This window comes from Apium graveolens, unplaced genomic scaffold (genome assembly GCF_009905375.1).
Source record: "Apium graveolens cultivar Ventura unplaced genomic scaffold, ASM990537v1 ctg246, whole genome shotgun sequence".
Taxonomy (NCBI): domain Eukaryota; kingdom Viridiplantae; phylum Streptophyta; class Magnoliopsida; order Apiales; family Apiaceae; genus Apium; species Apium graveolens.
In genome coordinates, this window is record NW_027417668.1 from 32,905 (window position 1) to 52,350 (window position 19,446).

General features: G+C 32.8%; 3 protein-coding genes and 1 long non-coding RNA gene across 5 annotated transcripts; 3 read left to right on the plus strand and 1 right to left on the minus strand.

Annotated features, from left to right (window-relative positions):
- Nucleotides 1–5,469: 5,469 nt before the first annotated feature.
- LOC141700497 (alpha-L-arabinofuranosidase 1-like) lies at nucleotides 5,470–13,412 on the plus strand. Of its 2 annotated transcripts, none has more exons than XM_074504239.1 (18): nucleotides 5,470–5,829; nucleotides 6,652–6,918; nucleotides 7,521–7,575; nucleotides 8,199–8,410; nucleotides 8,860–8,981; nucleotides 9,068–9,215; nucleotides 9,435–9,504; nucleotides 9,710–9,855; nucleotides 9,960–10,005; nucleotides 10,105–10,157; nucleotides 10,517–10,661; nucleotides 10,905–11,023; nucleotides 11,156–11,227; nucleotides 11,351–11,454; nucleotides 12,163–12,219; nucleotides 12,305–12,503; nucleotides 12,783–12,929; nucleotides 13,098–13,412. In XM_074504239.1, the coding sequence occupies exons 2-18, from the start codon at nucleotides 6,739–6,741 to the stop codon at nucleotides 13,248–13,250; spliced, it is 2,028 nt and encodes a 675-aa protein (XP_074360340.1). In that variant the 5' UTR covers nucleotides 5,470–5,829; nucleotides 6,652–6,738; the 3' UTR covers nucleotides 13,251–13,412. The 2 variants fall into 2 exon arrangements, with proteins under 2 accessions (XP_074360340.1, XP_074360339.1); XM_074504238.1 differs by having other exon boundaries at nucleotides 6,704–6,918.
- Nucleotides 13,413–13,931: 519 nt separating this feature from the next.
- On the plus strand, nucleotides 13,932–16,338 carry LOC141700498 (uncharacterized). The gene is made up of 3 exons (XM_074504240.1): nucleotides 13,932–14,167; nucleotides 14,794–15,149; nucleotides 16,027–16,338. The coding sequence occupies exons 1-3, from the start codon at nucleotides 14,047–14,049 to the stop codon at nucleotides 16,336–16,338; spliced, it is 789 nt and encodes a 262-aa protein (XP_074360341.1). The 5' UTR covers nucleotides 13,932–14,046.
- LOC141700500 (uncharacterized) lies at nucleotides 15,789–16,468 on the minus strand. The gene is made up of 2 exons (XR_012566380.1): nucleotides 16,330–16,468; nucleotides 15,789–16,225 (listed from the first exon to the last, which is right to left on the minus strand). It is a non-coding gene; the product is annotated as an uncharacterized LOC141700500 (long non-coding RNA).
- A 458-nt stretch (nucleotides 16,469–16,926) lies between these two features.
- On the plus strand, nucleotides 16,927–18,464 carry LOC141700499 (uncharacterized). The gene is made up of 3 exons (XM_074504241.1): nucleotides 16,927–17,481; nucleotides 17,565–17,712; nucleotides 17,975–18,464. Exons 1-3 carry the CDS (start codon nucleotides 17,104–17,106, stop codon nucleotides 18,217–18,219), a joined length of 771 nt encoding a protein of 256 aa, XP_074360342.1. The 5' UTR covers nucleotides 16,927–17,103; the 3' UTR covers nucleotides 18,220–18,464.
- The last annotated feature ends 982 nt before the right edge of the window (nucleotides 18,465–19,446 follow it).

A 19,446-nucleotide genomic window follows, 5' to 3' on the forward strand; every position in this document is an offset into this window, starting at 1 on the left:
TGGTTGTTGCATGGCTGCTTCTGTCTTTTTAATCAATAAACAGAATGGAATGAACTGGAATGACAATCCTGAGCTCAGCAAGACAATCCCAACAGCTAGCAAGACTTTCGGTAGGACTATCAAATGAACTAGTAAGACTATCAGAATGAACTAGCAAGACTATCCTCCTTCCAGTGTAACTTTCGGCAAGACAATTATTTGTACTAGCATGACTTTCGGTATGACTATCAATTGTCATACCGATTGTCATATTAGTACAATCAGATTGTCTTGTTGAATTTAAATAGATTTTAATCCAATTTAAATTCTGAAAATCCTTAATATTAATTCTGAATTAATTAATCAATTAATTCAATTAATCAATAAATTAATCTTTGCAGATATAATTTGTTTTCTTAATTAAATTATATGACTTAATTAATTAATAGAGAATTAATACTAATCTTGAGTAGCAACCATTCTTCTGAAAATCTTCTGAAAATCACTGTAAATTATGAATCAATTCCACCACTTCAATGTTGACACTCGATGTACTGTCTGGTTCATGAGTGACTAACTTCCGTGACGTTTCTTCAAGCCTTGACCTTAATACTCTTGATTTTCTTCAGACTAAATCCTTGTAATTAATTGATACCCTGACGAGATCTCTGTCACTTGATTAAATCCACAATCTTGATTTATATCACTGAGGCTTGAACAATTTCTTGAACTTCTTCCAGTGAATTAATTTCTCAAGTCTATAGATGAACCTTGTTTCTGAATCCTTTGACAGATGTTACTTTATCAGATCTCTTCGACGGTAGATCCACTATTTACTTGTTACATTCTTATTTGAGTTGAGTTAAATCCTCGAATAAACAAATAGGCTATGACATATGCCTTACAGATACTTACTTTGTTGTTAAATATCAAATGTGGTATTAGTATAGATGATTGATGTTGACTACAGCATGGGATGTTGTGAGCATCAAAGTTCGTACTAATATCTAATTTGATATGACAACAAAATGTGTATTAGTATCAAGAGTTCTGTTCTGAAAGAGGTTGGTCAAATCGTGGCAATTCGGGAAATTTAGGTTACTCTGAGAATATGATACGAGACATAAAGATAGAAGATGACTTTCAGGTAATGTGGCGTGAAGAAAGGAAGGAACGTTATATGTGACAGAACGTCAGAGAAAAGCACTTCAGTAAAATTTTAAATAGTGATTAAGTGGTGAGCTGAATGCAATTGTCGAGATTTTCTCTTTAATTTTAAATTTTAGAAGAGACTTAGGACATTTAGAGACCGAAGACGCCATGAACTCGGTATATTATGCGTGGATGGATGAAAAGTACAAGAGATCGATTAAAGGTTCTCGAATACGATTGAAAACGATTATAGGTCAAGCTAATCGAACAGAAAGAGACACCCGTATTCTTATGTTTTTGTATTAAGATCCACTTCTCCACCTTTTTTACAGAACTTCCAGTGTCCTCTCTGTTAACACACATCAACCATAATTTTGTTACAATTTGTCTTTGCTAACTGCGTGCTTATAAATTTCATCTTTGTAAACTTGAATAGTAAAATTGTTTTTGACTTATGTATATCTATAAAAATAATAATAAATTTTTCACTTTTATTTGTTACGGTTTTATAATCAAAATCGAATCGATAATAATTGAACCGGTATTTTAAAATCAAAACATATTTGATGGGTCCATTGCGATTTATAAATTTAATAACCAAAATCTTTTGATTTTAGGCTGATTTTACCTAAAAACCGAACTTAACGAAAATTTGCTCTACCGTCGCTACTAATATCGTAACTCACACTTCGAGATGGCACGCGAAGCCCAACCCAACGGAGAATATATTTTCCATTTATTTCGGGGATAAGTCATAAATTCCATATGCAAATTATTCATACCTGTTCTACGAGATTAAAATATTTTATCTGTTTTGTTATTTGATGTAATAAAAAATAATCACATATAATATCGAAACATTTATGATCATTTAATATAGTCTTTAATTTTAAATCACACCCATGTTAATATACTTAATAATAAATTTATGGACTGACCTTTTACGTTTTTTGATAAACGACAATATTATTCCCTCCATCTTATATTATGTGTTCTTTTTTGACTATTATATAGTCAAGTTGACTAAATTTTGATCGATAATTAACATAAATTTATGCATTATTTTATAAATTGAAAAATATATTTAAAAAATGATAAAATATATTTTCTAATAATATTAGTTTTGACATTTGACGCCTTGTTAATAATAGTTGAAGTGATTAGAAACTTATCCACTATCATTTCATGAGTTAATTTCACTTTTGCATCCCTTTGGTTTCAGTATAATGGCGGATTGAGTCAAGAACTTTAATTATATTCAATATGCATCCCTTAGATTTAATACCCTTATAATGACCACCCTTCGGCCGATTTTTGTTAATTTTGACCGTTAAATAACGGTTGACTAGGGGTAAAATGGAGATATTAAGTATAGAATATTTGAAAATTATATTAAAAATTCAAAAAAACTACAAAATAATATGTAAAAAATATAGTTAATTTTTTTATAGTGCGAGTATCTATATAATTTTTTTAATGTGCGTAATAATTATAAATATATCAAAAAATATTAAATATATCAAAAAATATTATTTAACTTGAATATTTTAAAGATGAAATAATTAAATAGAAAAACTAAAAAAATTTTATTATTATTTTTAAAAAAGGCTAAAATCGATTTAACACCTCATTCAATTTTTTTAAAAAAATCTTTATATTTTTTTACTATTTTTTCCAATATTTTAAATTTATTAATGCTTTATTTAAATATTTTATATGTGTTATCTCCGTTTTACCCCTAATTAACTGAAAATTAACAGTCAAAATGATAGAAAATTGGTTAAGGGGTGGTTATTGTAAGAATATAGAAATCTAAGGAATGCATATTGCATATAATTAAAGTTTTTAACCAAATTTGCATTAAGCTGAAACCGAAGGGATGCAAAATGAATATAACTCTTATTTCTTTACATTCTCAGTTCTTAACCGAAATTTAATAGAACACATAATCAATTATAAAACATATAAATGTATTAGTCAAAAATAAGATCAACCTCTAAAAAATAACATCTTACACTTTTCAATCATGTTGATCATTATAGTAGTTTAATTTTATATAATGATAACCAATTTTGGAAACCAAAAAAATGGATTATTTGAATAGTGAAGAAAAGTAACTGAAAAGATTTTTAGCCAAAATTCATATTTATCTTTCCATATCATCTTAAAGATTTTTATCAAATAAATAAAGAGAGCATAAAAAGATATTTTTCTAATTAAAATGCATATAATTTTTATGACAGTGTATATATTTCTCTCTCGGTCCTGATTTCTCGCACAATCAAATTCAAAGACGGAAAAATATATAGGTTTTTGAAAATATAAGAAAAGTGAATTTGATAATTTGCTATATTGAACAAATTTTTGTGCGATACGCCCATTATACCCCTTATTTATACCTGTCTAGGATTCACCATCAGTGCACAAAAACATGTGGCGTTGTTGGGGGTAAATTTTCTTGGAAACAAGGATTTGAATTGCTTGGAAGCAACTTAAATGAAAAGTGATGTAATCTTTGCTTCTGCGATGATTTATTAATCCACACACACTACTTATATGTTGGGTTGCAAGTCACTCCAACTATGCAACTAATACTAGTAATAAATAATTAGTCTCGGAATAATTAAAAATACTTTGCTTGAAATCTAATAATTTTAATTATTTAGTTATTATATTTTTTAATAAATAAAATCTCAAATATATATAAGAGTCAACATGACTATAAAATTAATAAGATCTTTTATTCTAATACTATAATACTAATATATCACTGTGTCTTTTATATTTTTAATCAAACACTTAATATGTTTCGCTAAAAGGTAAAATTTCATATTCATGTTACAATTCACGAAATAACTTTTTTAGTCATATTTTTCCATTTATATATATATATTGATTTAGTTAACTAAATATTTATAAATAATTAAAGTTACAAGTTGGATAATAATTTTGATCAATATCTAACATATAAAGATAATCATTATACGAAAAATATAAATAAATTAAGATATAACATATATTTAGTAAATAATATAATATATTTTCAAATAATCGTCCTGTTAAAATCTATGATATTATATGTAAGAATTAATTAATAATATCTAATAATTAAGTTCACACTAATAAAAAAATAAACAAATAAAATTTATAATACGTATTTATTCAATAAAAACTATATTGCCAAAACGTAAACATAATATAATTAAAAAAATTAAATTGTTATATTTTAGTCATTTGACCAAATTAACAGCAAAAAATCAAATAAGTCAATAATTACAGGATAAAAGAAATAGTGTTAGATGTACGCATAATTCATAAATTTATTCATTTTTTTTATTTAGACCAATATATTTAGTTTTATTTTGAACTTAAAATCAGAATTATTCAAAATTCAAAATTTGATCATTTTTCTAAAAAATTGAAAAAGTCACAGAAAAAACTGACAATCACTCTCTATTTGAATTACAAAAATTCAATTCGTGAGAACACGATTATTTTTGCTTCAAATGTAGTCGAAATTATTCAAACTTTAGCTTATAATTCTCCCAAAATACTAATCAATATTATAAAATTTCAGAATGGTTATTGTCCTCACAAATTTTTAAAATTTTATACGTGAAATTACGATATTGCTTAAAAATAGCCCGTGCGCTATTATGCTAGTTAATTAATTATTGTTGAAAATTAATATGAACATAAATGTCACTTCATTCTTCCGTTTTTAATTTCTCTTTTTTAAAAGTGCGCTTATTTTATTTAGCAAAAAAAAAAAAAACTGCACTTATTTTGAATAATTTGTAAGATGTCTTGTCAAATATAAGTGTTACCAAACTATACGGATTAGACCTAGGAATATTGACGGAAAACCATATATATCTAAAATAACCAAACCAAATCAACAAATAAAAACTAACTAACACTCATAAGTGGTTTGGATTAATTTCAAAACAACATAGTAATTTAAAAAAAGGAAATATGTGATAATCATATCCGTGTAACTTAAAAAAAGGTATAAACTATACGGTTTAAAATAACATCGATAACTTTCACTTTGAGGAAATTTGTAGCTACATGTTTTTTGGAAAGCAATTTTTTTTTATCAGGGAATTTTTCCCATAAATTATTTCCGTAAAAATTTCTCATAATCTCTTTTTCCGAAATTTTGTCCGGAGTGATTATATAAAAACCAATAATGCAGAGTGCAGACGTGGAATAGGATAAAGATGAGAATGTTAAGAAATAAGAGAAAATGAGGGAAGTGGGGTATACATACATACATAATACATTACATACATACATGTTGACACATTCAAAAGAAAGAAAGAAAGAAAGAAAGCGAAGTGTTGAAGAGAGTAGTAGTAGTTCCTAAAACCCCTCTATGCTAATGCAAGTGCAGTGGCAACTCAATCAGCAGCATACGTGAAAGCAAAGACATTTATTTATTTATATATATAAAAAATGAAACACAGACATCAACAACTACAAACAACAACAAAAGAAATATAGATAGAGTGATAGACGACTCCTCATTAAAACCTCCATCACTCCAATACATCACCCCCCTGTATATATATGCTTATCCCCCCAGCTCCCATAATTCTTCACTTTTAGACCATACTTCTCTTCTCATCTCCCTCTATCTTTTCATCTCACACACACACACACTATTTTTAGATTTTTGGCTCCTTCATTTCTGAGGTAATTTCTTCTTCACATGATTACTTGTTTTTTTTTTTTTTTTGTCATCTGTAAGTTATTTTGTTATACCTTACTTTGATCATTTATTTGCTACTCTGCCCCTTTCCAGATTCTAGGTTTTATTTGCATATTTCGAATTTTTCTTTTTCCCTTGTGTGTAACTTGGGAGTTGTGTTTGGTTTCGATGATCACTAGTGCTAGGGGTCCCATATTACCAACATTCATTTTTAAATAACACGTGTTATTTTTTAACTATTTTAATGGGTGAGATTATTGTAAATTTTATTTGGGAACCACTTTGGAATTCATTTACGGTACTGCAGCAATTTCTTAGATTATATTTCAAAAATTAAATCACACTTGTTTTTAATCATAAACTACAAAAATATACTATACTTATTGTTTTTGGACGAGTGAGTACTATTTTTGTTGCATTTTTTGACAGCTTTAAAGTTTTAGGAAAACCGGTAAATTATTAACGGGTCCTGCGAGTTGATTAGAAAGATATAATTTTGAAAAACAACTGAACAAACCCCTTCAAGTTTCATCATTTGCATTGAGTTTGTGACTAGAAACTTCTTCCTCTTCTCCCTGCCCTTGTCAGCATTGTCAAGTAAATCATTCTACTATGATTGTATTACATAGATCCCCACTCACACACTACAAATGGCATTGTATCTATAAACTTATTAGCCTCTTGCAACTTATTGTTTTTGGCATCAAACTTGATTGTTGCAACTTGGTAAAACCATATTATTGTGTCCATAATTCTGGTGATTTAGGTGTTTTTTTTCTGTTTTTGCTTTACTACTTTTTCGATAGTTGATCAAGGTGCAACTGATGAAGTTACCTTGATTCTTTTTGCCTATATAAGTCTGTGTTACCTCTGAATGCTCTGAGGAGGAAGAAATGGGTTCCAGTGGCTGTACCTTTTACGCTCTCCTGCTTGGCACTCTCATTGGATTGTGTACTTTGAATCAATGTTGTGGGATTGGTGTAGAGACAAACCTGTCTGCACAATTATTTGTAAATGCTTCCAAGGTTTCTGCTAGACAGATACCACAAAATCTCTATGGTATATTCTTTGAGGTATTTTTTTAACTCACATTAACAACTTCTCCTATCTTCTGCATTTCATTCTATTGTTTTTATAAGTCTCCGAATGTATCAATTCAAATTATATCACTGGTTGTGACTTGGTCTCTGGAATATGAACTCTCACACAGTTATTCCTGAAATACTAAGATGCCTGTATGGTTTATCATATTCCTGGGCACCATTGATCAAACGTCCTTATATATTTGCCAACATATGCTTGTTGTTCCATCCATATCGGACTTAGTTAGACCTCTGTTAGAAAGCGTGATTGTAGACGAGATACTAGATAGGTACCCACCCAAATGTATTTAAAATTATTACAGTGACATCGTATCCAATAAATGGTTTATCAAAAGTGTTGAATTTATATTTTTTTATCAAGAACACCTTAAGGTTTTGGGAGGGTTGGTTATTTAACAAAATAGTAGTGTACATATCTTAGTGTAGTAGGCTTTTTTTGCATAATAATAATACCCTCTTATATATTGCTAGTGCTAACAGAATTCATAAGTTTCTAGGCATGTATGTTTTCACATGTTGGCCTTGCACAGTGTTGATTATGAAAATGACATTCTCCTGGTTTTTTATTGCAGGAGATCAATCATGCTGGGGCTGGTGGCCTGTGGGCAGAACTTGTAAGCAATAGAGGTATCGCCAAATTTTCTTGACTAAATTCAAATCATTCAAAGGCACTGGCATGTCATAACTTTTGTGTCTGGTTACTAATTCGTTCGAGAATGATCCTGCTTATAGAAGCATTACATTATTTGATTAATTTTATTTGCTTGATGGTCTTTATACTTGATAACACACACACACACACACACATAGTCCTTGAATCAGGTGGTAATTCTCCAGTACCATGTATATAGTCTGATCAGTTTTTGTTAAACTAAATAATGTTGATAAAAAACTCAGTTGCTTCTCTGTCATGCATTTTCTTGTAAATTATCATATTGACGAATCCTAACATTGATGATCAGAGCTTATTGTAGTCAATCCTATTTCCAGAAACATCCTAGCAGGCATAAAACATTACATATATCCCATATAACTAGGTGCACATTTCTTTTGTTCTATGCTCTAGTATTATCAAATAACATGCAGCTCTGCCTCAGTTTCCCATTAATGTTCTGAATTTTTTTTTAGTAGTGTAAGGTATATTGTGAAGACAATTTGGTTCGGACTTGAGAAATATACTTCCAGCATTTTGTATGTATATATTTTAATTGTTCTATAATTGGAAATTACTAATAGAATCTGGATCACAGGTTTCGAAGCTGGGGGCCAGAACATTCCCTCAAATATTGATCCCTGGTCTAAAATTGGGGATGATTCATCTATAGTTTTATCAACAGACCGCTCCTCATGTTTTGATCGTAATAAAATTGCACTTCAAATGGAGGTACTATGTGACAGCCAAAGTCCTCAGATCTGTCCTACTGGAGGAGTTGGTATATATAATCCTGGATTTTGGGGGATGGTAATTTCTTAATCTTATTATAAGATGACTTGTAAGTTGTAACAGTAGTTTAATATTATAAAGAACACGTCAATATAATTCAACAGCATACATAGATGGGGTATCTTGAGTGATTCGTGTCTCTGAAATGGGATGAACCATATCTTACTACCCTACCAAAAGTTTTAGGTATTAACTATTTGAGATAGTGAAGGTAAAGTCCACCAAGATTCTCTCCTTATTGCATTTGAGCGTTTTGTAGATTGGTTTTGTTGCCAATTGTTATATGATGAGAGTCATCTTATTTTGGGTATATTTAAATAACGTCCTTAAGTGATTCCAAGTATTTGTCGTACTACATCTAGCAAGGACTGATCTTTGATTCTTTGTGATGAGTTTTTCAAGGCTCCCGCAGTTTATCAATGTGAACTAACTAAATCTTTCCTTTCTGTGACCCAACTGTTTTGCAGAATATTGAACAAGGGAAGAAATATAAGCTGGCTCTGCATGTTCGATCCTTAACGTCAGTTAACATATCTGCATCTCTGACCGACTCAACTGGATCACAGACACTGGCTTCAGCTAACATTTTGTGCGTACATTAATCACTTCATACAGTTTTGCATATCTAGGGATGTGATGAACTCTGGCTTACATCTAAGTTGCTATTTTTTGCAGAGCTTCTGATGTTTCAAGTTGGACAAAAGTGGAGGTTTTATTAGAAGCAAAAGAAACCAATCATAATTCAAGATTGCAGTTGACAGCCAGCCAGAAAGGAGTTATATGGTTTGATCAAGTGTCATTAATGCCACTGGACACATACAAGGTATCCGATTATATGATAAGCCATTTCCTAAAGTAGTGGTTACAGAAAGTTATATTACACTAGAACCCCTTCCATAATCATACAATATATATTGTTGGGTAATCATGTAGTTTTTCAAGTTAACAGACTGTGGAAGTATGGGCTAGGAATGTCCTTTGCAGTTTAGAAATATGCACCATTTTTATGAGATAATTCTTTGACAACCTTCATTTGGTACAGGGACATGGTTTTCGAAATGATCTTTTCAAAATGGTAGCAGACATGAAACCAGGATTTATCAGATTTCCAGGTGATTATAAATAGAAAATAACCTGCCTTTTCATTTGTGGTTTGGCTTTCCTTATCCAGGTCCATTTCCCTTTTCATTTCTTTGAGTTCATTATTCATTTATGGTGAGGGCGGGAAAGAGGAAACAGTTACAGATGCCTGCAGAATGTAATTCGAGCCTCTGTGTATACCCCAATGGTTTATAATCTCAACTTGCATTCCTGTAGGTGGTTGTTTCGTGGAAGGTGAATGGTTAAGAAATGCTTTTCGCTGGAAAGAAACTGTAGGTCCATGGGAAGAGAGGCCTGGACACTTTGGTGATGTTTGGAACTATTGGACTGATGATGGACTTGGACACTTTGAGTTTTTTCAGGTTCTGTCATCTACTTACTTTTTGGTGAAAGCCTAATTGTATTTGGTTGAAGAATGTATATGCATTCGCTTAGTGTCAATCTCCAAATTATATATGTTTTGCAGCTGGCTGAAGACTTGGGTGCTGTACCGATATGGGTATTTAACAACGGTAGTTTGCATTTTCTTTCACTACTAGAAAAGTATATCTTCGATTTTCAAAATGTGACTGTATTTCTCCCGTATTTACTTTGCTTTTATCAATCCACAGGAATTAGCCATCAGGATGAAGTCGATACATCTAACATTTTACCTTTTATTCAAGTAAGTCCCCTGCCTAATCCATCCTATACTTGAAGTATATGATTTATACTCTAATAAATAAATAAGTCAGATCAGAAAGCATGTTGACTTGCAAGTTCTTACAGACTCAGTTACATTTTTAAATTATTGGACTCTTATTTTCTTTTGTTATTTCCTATTCTATTCTTAAAATAGGGTGGTATGATTAAACTATCTTGTATCATGTTTGAATATGTTATGTACTACTTTTGACAAAATATACAGAAAAGAAAGAAAAAAACTTTATGGTATTAGTAATTCCAAGTTAGAACTACCGAAGCTACTCAGAATCTTGCAAACTTTGATTAGTACTCGTGGTAGTAATGACAATTTTTTTTTAGGAAATACTCGACGGTCTTGAGTTTGCTAAAGGTGATGCAAATTCAACTTGGGGTTCTGTCCGAGCTGCAATGGGACATCCAGAACCTTTTGACTTGAGATATGTTGCTATTGGAAACGAGGACTGCGGGAAGAAGTACTACCGCGGTATGATGGTTTTCGTTTTCTATGTTGCAGTTTTTTAACTCAAGTCAAAGTTCATTTTAATTTTGAAATATTGTGTAAGGTTAAATTTAATTTTGATATAATATTGAATGGGATACAACATCTTATCCTTGTAGTAAAAGCTAGAAACTTTACCAATTTATTTGTCAGAAAATTTGATTTTACAAATGTTTGGAATGCTAAACATTTATGTGTGATTGAGGGCTTTCTTTATCTTTTTGTCAGGAAATTATCTCAAGTTCTACAATGCCATTAAACTCTCTTATCCCGACATTAAAATGATCTCCAACTGTGACGGATCTTCTAGAAAATTGGATCACCCAGCTGATATGTATGATTATCATGTGAGATTCTCTCCTAATATTAGTTTCCTATGTTTGCTACATTTAAGGTACCATTATATCGATCATTGGTATATTGGCCCACTGGTTGTATGTATTTGATTATAATATGTCCCTGTTAAATCCTGTGATCAGATTTATAGTGATGCAAACAATGTGTTTTCACGGGCTAATGCTTTTGATCGTTCATCACGTAGTGGCCCTAAGGTAATACTGCCTTCCATATATGCATGTGTACAATTTGCAATTTTGTGATCCTATTGCTTGTTCTCTAAATTTTCTGTAAGAAAATGTTGCATCTGAAGTATCTTTGCCATTGAATGACTGCAGGCGTTCGTGAGTGAGTATGCTGTGACCGGAAAAGATGCAGGACAAGGAAGTCTGTTGGCATCACTGGCAGAAGCTGGATTCCTTATTGGGATTGAGAAGAACAGGTTTTTTGATTCCCAACTTTTTCTGTGCTTTCTTCTTGCAATTATGTATGCTTATAATTCCCATAACATACTACCCTCCCTAATATTTCTATTGCAAAAATAAAACAAAATTATAAGAGGTGAGCTTAAGAAAATGGCAGCACTGTATTCATTTTTCGTTTAACTGTGTACTTTCCGAAACTTGGGATATATAATTAATTTAAGATGCTAATATCACCTAAAATTTTAGCGTCCCGAAAAAATGAGCTGTTAATGAAACTAATTTGCCAGAAAAAATCCACACATAAAATGAACTCAACCAATTTGGTCCATATCTCATACAAGAGCAAACTACCAGAGCATGAGTTTTCAAGCAAATTGCCCTTCAGTATAAAGAAATTCAAAGGTGCCTACCCTACCGTATCCTGTACCATGAGTGGATTTCTGATCCCGAATTCTTTCTTCACAGCTAAGCCAACTAGTCATTCTACTTTACATACCGTGTTTACACAGAACATCCAAAGGAGTGTTACTGTTAACAGTATTGAGCTTAATTTGTTTAAATTAAAATAAACAATTGAGCTTAATTTGTTTAAATTAATATAATCATTTTTCCTGATACTTGGAATCTTCAGTTTTCTACCCTTGCACTTGCAGCATGTTTTATCTTCTTGAATCATAATATTCTAATTATTATCGAGTATTAAGGTACTGGGTTTCCCTTTGCAGTGATATTGTTGAAATGGCAAGCTATGCTCCCCTGTTCGTTAATGTCAATGATAGGAGGTATGTTTTTCTTCTTGCTCTGCAATGTCATGTCATATACTAAGTTTTGTGGTCATCCTATTCCTAACAAAAGTGTTTTGTGAAGGTGGAATCCGGATGCAATTGTCTTTAATTCAGCACAAGCATATGGAACTCCTAGTTACTGGATGCAACACTTTTTTAAAGATTCAAATGGTGCAACCCTTCTAAATTCAACACTTCAAGCTGATTCACCAGCTTCACTTATCGCTTCTGCAATTATTTGGAAAAACATGGAGGATGACAAATACTACTTGAGATTAAAGGTATTTGTATAATACATCATGTCAGTACCCTTCTTCGAATCTTCCACCAAGTAAAAGCTTATGAGATTAGACCCAATCTACCAAATTTTTCATTTGTCATTAATATCATGGCAGAGCAATAAATTTTAGTCCTAGGCAGTATGTTATTATTGTTTTTGCTAGATTAGCCAGTAAGTTGTGTCAGTCTTCGTTAATGTCACGATCTAAGAATCTGGAGCTGATTTGATTTTACACCTGCTTTTAATGCCTTACTATCAACTCCACTATATTCTTTTTCAGATTGTGAACTTTGGAAGCAGCACAGTGAATTTGAAGATATCAGTTCAGGGATTGGAGCTCAACTCAAAATCATCATCTACTTCAAAAAAGACCGTCCTCACATCTACTAATTTGATGGACGAAAATTCTTTTGCACAACCAAATAAGGTATCTGGGAAATCCTTTCATGCAGTATATTCATATTGCATAGGAAATCAAACCATTACACATGTTTTCATCAGGTCATTTATATGTTACTTATGTATCCAAAACACGTAAAAACCTAAGAGGAAGAACACATCTAGAGGTTAAAATTTCGTTAATCTGTACGTGCAGGTGGCGCCTGTGAAACTTGATCTAGAGAATGCAGACAGAAACATGGATGTTGCACTCTCCCCACATTCATTTACTTCAGTTGATTTGTTAACAGTATCAACTATTGCTCCATGGATTGAAGGAGATGATTCTTTCTTTAGATCTTCATTATAAGAACTTAAATCATTGTAACTGCTGTTCCCCATTGTAACTAATTATTTATGCTCTGATATCAATAAACTTAATTAATCCTTTTTATTAAGTCAAAAATCTTGTCCATCAGCTTCACAAATAACATGACACTATCTGTTTGGAAATGGAACCATTTTTTGCCTCTTTTTTAGTGTTCACTAAATTTTGACAAATGAGTTTCTCTCTTACCTCAATAAATACATAAATAAAATTTGACAAATGAGTATTCTTCTGAGTAATTTAATACCAGAAAGTTTATTAATTCCAGAATTTTTTAGAGAATTTCATTACCATCCAAATAAATAAATAAAAATATTAGTTAAAAAGAATATTCATTTATCAAAGTTTAAGTGGAGAAGAAAAAGCTAAATATTCTATACATTTATGGTTGGAAAAATCGGTAATCGCGGTACTAATCGGTTTAGGTACCGAGATTAATCGAAAAATTGGGGATTAATCGGAGTGATTAATCGGAACAAAAAATGGATATATTTAAATATTTTAATAATATTTATCTTATTTATTATGAAATATATAATTTAAAAATAATTTATAAATATTAATCAAATTTTGAAAAATAAATCAGACAAATATTTTTGAAGAATTAATAGGGGATTTTTGTAAAAAAGTGGAATTTTTAGAAGATCATATACATTTCAAAAATGGCCAACTCCGGATGTGTTCGAGGCTCCGAGCAAGGAGCTAAGAGAAAACAAGACAGAAGGAATTGCTGTAATAATCGTCTCTCTCTCTCTCTCTCTCGCGCGCGCGGAGAGAAATGAGTATGGTTGTTGGTGTTGGTGCGGAGCAAAGTAGCGTCAAATTCACCCAAACAACTGCTTCTTCGATCTCTCCGTCGTCGTTTTACTCATCCACGTCTCCCTTCTTTGCAAACCCAAGTATGAACTCATTTACCCACACCTCTCTCTCTCTTTTTACTTGCCCCCTATCTTAAATGACTACCACATTCGAAATGAACATCGCAGAACCAAATGTTATGCACTTTTTAAATAATGTTATGCATTTTTGTAATCATGTAGGCGGAACCACGATTGCAAAATAGTCGAGTAAAATAAAAATTACTACTAATTTTTGATGTTCGCCTGTCTAAAATAATTTTTAACTGATTCAAAAAAATTTTGTTGAGCTGTGACTTCGGCCTAGGTTAGCCTGTTTGAATGTATTATCATGTATACATTTTAATTGTAAACCTTTATTGTACATTTCTGCTAGTATTGAATTAATGTAGTCTAGAATATTACTACTTATCAATGTTGATTGTTAATTTGTGCTGTGTATACAGATTGACTTTTTTTAGGTATTTTATATACACTTTGGTGCAGTTGAGTTATTGAAAACAGTCATTGTGACTGCTCATATGTGTTTTCGATCTTTTTTTTTTATCTCCAGCATTATGTCGAATACGTTGTCTACGCTCCACTAGTTGCCGGATAACTTTCAGTTAGTACTATACTTGTACCGTAATCTTGTAATGTTTTTTTGAATTTTTTTTATCGTATGTTAGCATCCAGGTTGGGGAAAAAGCTTGTTTGTTTGAGCTGGAGATGTTCTGGTGCGCTAAGGCTTCAGGCACTTTCTATGTTCGAAAGACGGAATTATGTGGTTTGCCAGGCCTCTACTGATGATGATGATGGTGTGAGTCCCTACGTATTGTCTGAGAGTGAAGATGAGGATGCGGAGGACCTTGCTTTGGATTCCAAGCTTCAGTTGAAGCTTGAACGAAACATGAGGATGAAGTTTTCGAAAAAGATTAGGATGCGTAGGAAAAAACTTGGGAGGAAGCGTTTGTTGAGGAAAAAGGGAACATCTTCCAAGTTGAACAAAGAAATGCACAATTCTGTACCTAAACTTACCTCGCAGGTTTTAATGCCTCTCATTTTACTTCATTTTGACAGTTGTGAATGTATTTTTTGCTGTTCTGATCCACCCTACAGGGTAACTGAATGCTTTAGTACAAGGGAGTATATTGACTGTATATGCTACTAAATGTTGTTGGAGCTACGCAGCGGTTTTTCTTTTGTGATTGATCTTCTTTTTACAAGTGTTAAGCACACACTGAAGAAAGTGGTTGGTAAAATGTAAAAGGTTAAATTCTGAGTAGTGATAATTTGTTGCAGTTTAGTTCTGTTCGTTTTTAATTGCTCAACTGTGTCGGTATTAAGCTTGCAGTCATTTCTTTTATATTCTTCTTTCACCTTTAATGAGTTGCATCTTGCAGTAAAATAGTTTACCCGGAATGCAGATCATTATTCACTCAGTTTAGAAACGAATTAAGACGGCCAATTTTTGTAAGATGCAGTGTATTCAGACTTACAGATTTAATTATAACACATATGCAACTAAACTGCTTCCCCTCACCCCCTTCCGTTTTCCTTGTGCTAATATTTTGAGTAAAGGAGATCCTTTGTTTACGCTATTTGACAAGATAGGGTAGTACTTGTTCACGTATATTCATGAAATGTTTTCAAGGGCAGCATTTATGTTTATATATGTCTGGTGTAATGGAAACCTTTGTCATTTATAGGGAATAAATTCATATTTTAACTTTAGACAATTCTAGATCAGTTGAAATTGCACACTCACCATTTACAGAGCTCACTTCTTTTTACTTCACTTTCACAGACCAAAAAGCTTGAGAAATGGCTGCCTTTGAGTTTTTTTGCCCCTCTTGTCGGATGATCAGCAAGATGCTCTTCAACTCTTCACTGGCCTTACCTGCTTTTCGTTTATTTCTCAGGCTTCTCATGCCAACTTGAACGGAGCTGTTGCTGCCTCTATGCCAAGGCCGGAGACGAAAAAGAGGGTGCTGAGGGGTATAACGAAGCCACACCCAGTCTCTTCGGAAATGCAAGCTCTCGTTTGTGTCCCAGAGATTGCTCGAACCCAGGCAATCAAGGTCATCTGGACTTACATCAAGGAGAATAACCTTCAGGATCCTGAAAACAAGAAGATAATCATTTGCGATGAGAAGCTGAAGAAGATTTTCAAGGGGAATGAACGTGTCAGTTTCCTTGAAATTGCGGGATTAATTAGTCCTCACTTTCTTTGAGTGACAGCTACTGGCAGCATATATGAACCTGCTCTTTTGTAAATTGGGTTCTTCTACATAACATAGTAATGCTAACATGTGAAAGTCAATATTCCTACACTCTCTGCCTGTGCGCCAAAGTTGTAGCCTGGCTGTTTTGGTTTCAGGACATTATGTATGCTTATGATATTGGTGTGAGCCTCTAGATGATGTTTTTGTTTGGCGAATGCAACCTCTGGTGTCTCCATCAGTTGCAACAACATTAAACCCGTTTAATCTCACCGCAGAAGCATATTTTTCAATCCTTGTATGTTGAACTTGTTATCAAGGTTGGTCTTACTGTGTTTCTTACCTTCATCGAGAAGAATTTATCTGTGAAAGCTTGACCACATGTTATGACTTCTTTCTTATATAGAGATGTATATGCACATTGGATAAGAGCAGACGACTATTCTACACCAGAGAACACACGTTAGCAGTACCAAAAATAAATGTGTGTTGACATATTTTATTTCTTCGCCAGTTTTCACTATTTAGAAAATCTCATTCGAACATATACAATTTAGTTAACTTATGGGAAAATAGGCAGCTCAACTAAAAAAAAACTATAATTTTTTTTCTTGTGAAATAGTGAATAGTCCTAAAAGTCTAAAACACAAATTTCCTAATTCAACGTCCACCACATAAGGAAGTGATGAACAAACAGAAAATAACCAGGAAAAAACCAAGAATTTGGAGCTGGAGCTTCCAAACTCTGAGGTTCTACTGACTCTACACAAGTACAAAATGTCAATAACCAGATCAACATGGCTGCTTAGTTCTCCACTTTCATTCCTCGTTGCATCTTATTATTCATCTCGTGTTACGTTTACTAGTTGTCCTCCATTAAGATTTTTGTTATATTCTATGTCGTCTCAACATCCAGGCAGACAAAGTCACAGAACAGCATCATATCGATACTCCTCCTCTTATGGTGAAGACGAAGAGGATGACGACGCCTTAAGTTGCAGCTTTGATGAAGCTGTAGTGCTGTTTAACGAAAGGGATTATTACAAGTGTCATGACGTTCTGGAATCACTCTGGAACAAATCCCAGGACCCAACTCGTACGCTTGTTCATGGAATTCTACAGTGTGCCGTGGGCTTCCATCACCTCTTTAACCAGGTAAATATATTACTATTGATTTTACTTCATCCATTTGTATCGTGTTGATAGATTTGTGTTCTTAATCTTACGGATGTTAGTAGAATCATAAAGGAGCGATGATGGAGTTGGGCGAGGGAGTGTGTAAGCTGAGAAAGATGAATTTGGAGAGCGGACCTTTTTTTGAGTTTGAAAAAGAAATTTCTGCTGTTCTTGAATTCATTTATCAGACTCAGCTGGAGTTTGCTGCTTGTAAGTTCATTTTCCCTACATGCTGCTCATTAAGTTATTATCACGGCAGATACAACAATCCATATGCAGGTCAAGAAGAACCTATTCAGGCACCACAACCAATCAAATTTATATCATGTATTTCTGGAATTGATTGATTGCATATATTTAGAGTCACAGACTCGTGCGTGCATTGAGTCCTGAACTTCGACCTCTTGTCACGGGAGAATAATCATTTTAGATAAATCTCCTACTTATGCAGAATTGGATTTGGGATGTTTAGGTATAGAAGACTATTGTCTGGCTATGGATGAATCGGAGAGATCATATAAGCTTCTTGGCGGGTATGGTGCTAGACAGCGGATGTACAGTTTAGATTTGGAGACTGACTACAAAGTGGCGTACATTGTATTCTGCCCGGAAGGAGTTGAAGCTTATAGTGTTGTCGCCTCCGCTGATCGACCAAGAATTAAACTCCCAAACCTTCATGCTACACAGCAACAACTCATGGACCTGGATTACAATTGATTCTCTTGGTTATATATATTAGTACTGCTGCAATTTTTTTTCCTTTGCAATTTTCTTGATATATAATGGCATATATAGTTAGAAAACTATATGTAGTTATCCTTCATAGTTGTACCATCCAAAGGCCTATATGTTGTTAATAGTCCAACTGAGTCCTAGAAACGTTTCACAATGATAAAGATGAAACCATCAATCATCAATATATCAAACAAACAAACAAACAATACATACAGAGTCTTACTCCAGTTAAAACCAAATCTTTGGTTTCTAGTTTCTTGGCTAATATTAGTTTACATTTCAGCATTAGCCTATATACAGGGTGTTGAACCACGTGTTCGTGTTGTCTCAACACCAGAAATATAGAGGAAACAATGACTGGGGCGAATCTGTTTCGTTCAGCTAGAGTTGAAACTTGATCAAGGCCAAACAACAAAGATAGGAAAGTGAGTGCAGAATGTAATGCCAAATGCCCTTAAGCCAATCAACAGTTGGTTCATCTTTTCTAATAGACTTAACACATAATTTATACTCGGTATAATCTTCCCAATGAATACTAGTATCTTCTTTTCCAAAATCAAAACAAGTGTTCATTTACCTGGGACCATGTTTGGCAACCTCTAAAGTTAACCATTGCATTTTCTTCTTCTCTTTTTATGTTGTTTAAGTGATATTTGTGAGAGAACTTCTTCCTCCCTCCCTCCACATTAATTTTGCTTAAAAATTGAGTGACATGACATGCTCTTCAACTTAATTTCCCTGTTTGACATGACAGCAATATAACCATCTTTAATTTTATATATGTAGCAATGAATCCATAGGACTAGTTTGCTTTCTTTTTGATGATTGATGGTATTTCATTGATACCAAAATTCATGAAGAAGAATGATCTGCGTCAGTTCCACTATTACATATCCAACCCTCTGATCACTCACACTGGTGGACACCAAAACATTAAGAAGATCTATATTCATCAACTTTCCCAAAACAAAAATGCAAACTCATCATCAGATTTACGAGCTTTGTTGAACCTAAAAGCTACAATGGTTGGTCCTGACAGCTCAGGACTCCAATACTGGTTTGCCAACTCATCATCATCATCTTCTCACTGCAAATTTACCGGAGTTACATGTATGTGACAATAACTCACGAGTTATTGCTCTCGATATCTCATATCATATGTTCCTCTTTTTGGTACTGTACCACCAGAAATCAGATTTCCTGATTAAC